Below are 3502 nucleotides of genomic sequence, written 5' to 3'. Positions count from 1 at the left end.
TTATTCTTGAAAGTGCACCTCACGCAGCTTGATGTTCAGTGTGCAGCTTGGTTTAAATGGATGATGTTGGAATTTGGGAGCTTAAGCGATAGACAACTCATTGTGATCAGGAAGAAATCTAGACACTAACTACTTAGTAGCACTAACATCTAATGTAAATAAAGGGCAAAACAAAGCCTCCCTTGCGTCCCAAAAGGTGGTGTGCTTTTATTCTGTTTAGATTAGCGCATGGCTCTGCTGTTTCTGAATTGAAGCCTGGCTTAGAGGTTCTGCTGTCTGAACTTGTTCTGTCTTCCTCAATGTCTAGTGGTACCAGATGTGGCAGAAGATACAGTCTCACCAACTAGAGCTCGGACCATGAAGGACTATGAAAATGTAAGCAGACTTTTAATATAAAACTTGAAGACAGATTTATGGCTCAGATTTATGGCTCTAAACGCTGGCTAAAGTGTTGACTCTCTGGGTCAGCTTCTTAGTTTGTGTCAGTCAACACAGATCTGGTGGAGCTGTGACCAGCTTGGCTCTCTGTGCTTTCAACCTCCATTTCTTAAATATTGCTTCCAAAGGAAGGGCGAAGATTTGTTGTTGAGAGCAGCCAACTGCCACTCTTAAATTGCGAAACAAAAACTGGCACCCTCTGCTCAAAACTTCATGCAGTCACCAGAGACATAAGAACTTGGTTTGCAAGTCTGCAACCGATTTATTTCAGGGAACCATCAGGTTTATTTTTGTTTAGACTAATACAGGATTTGGCTTTTTAATTAATTGACTGCTGTATAGTACCTTTTACCTTCATCTTTATGTACGAGTGTGCTTGGAACACTTTTATAAAGGTCTGATATCGTTGTGATGGTTCTGCAAACTGGTTTTGGTGCTTGCTAGAATGTAAAGGAAAACATTAGATTTTAAAAAATATATTGGTTGTATTGCTTGTTTAAATTAAATAAGCCAGTTGTTTATAGCTGAATGATGATTTGGTTGGGATATATCTGTGTTGCAGGAAAACTCCCCCATAAAAAGCTTTAAATTGTTTCACTCCAGTTCTTATGATTGTGTGAGGAAACTGTAGAGGAGCGAGCAATCAGAAATCTCCTGATGGCTGCTGCAGATAAAGGCTGTGGCTGCTGTCTTTAGGATGTGCTGAGTGTCTGCACTTCTTGGTGTGCTTCTGTAGCTGCTGTGACCTTTTGTGGTGTTATGTTTGAAACGAGTGTTTCTTCTAAACTCTTTCAATTTCTTGTGGCCTTGTATCCCGCTGAGGAGAAGCTGTGCTCTTTGCTTGGAATCTAAAGCTTGTTTTGGAAAGCGTTGGTGAAGGATGCTTGTTACACTCTGTAACTATTTCACTTTCTCTTTTGTCTTGTGCATTGGCTGGGGTAGAAAGGCACTGCCTTGGCATTAGTATGTGCTTAAAATCTTCTGCTGTGACGTGTGCCAAAGACCTCGGTCAAGAATACACGTTCTGCAAGTGATTTATTACCTGTAGGGTTTGTTTGTAGAGGGAAAAAGTTGTATGAGGGAGGGAAAATCTGTTGTTGTTTGTTCTGTGTGATATAAAGGAGAAAGGGACTCCCCACAGACCTCTGGGTGCTGGGGATGTACAGACCCCTTGCATTAAACTGAGTTGTAAAACTTCTCGTAGGCTTCTACGGATGCCAACAGTATAATGAAGCTTAAGAATCCATTTAAGTAAAGGAAGAAGAATCCCTTAAACACAATTAACAGAGATATTTCTGTAACTTCTGGTTTTGAGTCTGTAAGATTGCTGGTGGCTGGAAACCTAAAAGTGATGGCTGTTTACCAAGCACCAAGAGGTGGCTATGGTTAATGTGCTTTTGGACTGACGTAAGGCTGTTCTGGCCACTAATTCAGATTTGTTTTGACGTGAGTAAAGTTCCTGATATTTCCTGTTTGGAGACAGTTTGTGTGTATACTTATACGTTCATGCAGTAAAATATTTGTATATATATTTTACTGCATGAATTTGCTGCTCTTTGAGGCTATGTTATTTTTTACAGGATATGAGAAGAAGGTAAAGAAAGGGTGAGCTCCTTGCCTTGCAGCTCAGTGAGAACAGGATGAATGGAGTGACCCTTGAATGGGCTGAAGGGGGATCCATGTAGAAAAGGTCCTTTTATGTTTAGACCTGGAAAAGATGCTGAGATAGAGAATATTGCAGGTGTAGATTTTTTTGAGTATTTCTGGTATGTTACACTGTCTTGCTATATGGGAGGAAGCACCTTGTGATTGTGTGATTATGTGGGCAAAATGAAAAGCATATTTGAGGACCTCATTACGGTTTATTGGATGCTCCTGAATAGAAAGGATGATTGGTATCAAGTCAGGGAACTAAGTACTAATGTTTGTGGTTTTTTTCTTGTCTCCCCAAACCGATTTAAGAGTTTTGCTGTCTTGTAAAATAGCCTCTGCTGGCAAAACCTCAACTGTGAAACCACAGCCTCTGCTGACAGATGTCATTTTGCATAGAAGTGGTTCTATGAGGACTTGGAAAGGAGCTAAACTGAGCTGGACAAGTGATATTTGCTACTGTGCTGTCTGTGGTGTGGAGTGTTCTGTGTAGAGCTTACTGCATTGTTCTGGTTTTTCCAAGAAGTGTCTGCTATTTCTCTTCTTTAGGTCTTTTTTAAAAAAAAAATACAGAAATAAAAATGCGTAAAGGAATTAAGACCAAGTTTTTAAATCATAAGTTTAAAGGATTGCCATTAAAATCCCTTTTCCAGTGTGAACTTGATCGCATTTTACACAGTCTTTTATTAAGCCGTAACTTTTTAATTGTAGTCTGCCTGAATTAACTTTCCTCTGAGTAACTGAATGTCAGAGACAACATTTGTTTCAGTTCTTGGTTTATGATTGCATAGACTGCTTTGTTTGTCTTTTGAAAATAGTACCCTTAAGCTCTTTGGTTTAATTCTATTGCCAATGAATTACATGCGAGTGGAGTTAAGGTATGCAGGGTTCCTTTGAGATTGTTCTTTCCTTCTGACTCAGAAATGTAATGAGTCTGTGAAAACTAAAGAGAATGAGTGTAGCTGATAAATTTGCAGTGTCTTTGGCACTTGGACACTTTCTGAATGATCAGACACACTGACTGCTAGGAGTGATCTACTGACAGCTTAAAAAACTCCCCAAAACCCAACAAAACAAACGCCCTGAGGTCTGCTCTCACCAGTTGAACATGGTGCTGAACTTGCCAGCGAGACATGCAGGATCAAGCCCAGTTCTGCAGCCTTGCTTAATTTCTTAGAAATCTCCAATTTCTTTGCTTACTCTGAATGAGGATTTCAGCTCTGAGCAGTTTTCTGCACTGAGCTCTGTGACTTGAAGTACAGAGTTTCACTGTTCTCATGCTTACATCTACTTGAGTGTTCCAAAATAGTCATTCCAGTTACTCAAGGTACACTGTGATACTCCTGAGGTATCCGTGTGTTAAACCATTACAGCTTGCATAGTTCAAGTTTATATCTACTACTGTTTGTAGTTA

At 39.8% G+C, this 3502-nt stretch overlaps 1 protein-coding gene across 1 annotated transcript in view; it reads left to right on the top strand.

Annotated features, from left to right (window-relative positions):
* Positions 1-316: 316 nt before the first annotated feature.
* LOC104542196 (CDK5 regulatory subunit-associated protein 2-like) overlaps positions 317-3502 on the top strand; it is a gene marked incomplete at its 3' end in the record, with an annotated part of 16422 nt that continues 13236 nt past the window's right edge. The window contains exon 1 of the mRNA XM_010186420.1: positions 317-375. Coding sequence (XP_010184722.1) covers positions 358-375 — 18 coding nt within the window. The remainder of the gene's footprint in view (positions 376-3502) is intronic.

The sequence above is a fragment of the Mesitornis unicolor genome, unplaced genomic scaffold (genome assembly GCF_000695765.1).
Source record: "Mesitornis unicolor isolate BGI_N332 unplaced genomic scaffold, ASM69576v1 scaffold17966, whole genome shotgun sequence".
Taxonomy (NCBI): Eukaryota; Metazoa; Chordata; class Aves; order Mesitornithiformes; family Mesitornithidae; genus Mesitornis; species Mesitornis unicolor.
This window is presented reverse-complemented; position numbering and strand designations above follow the sequence as displayed.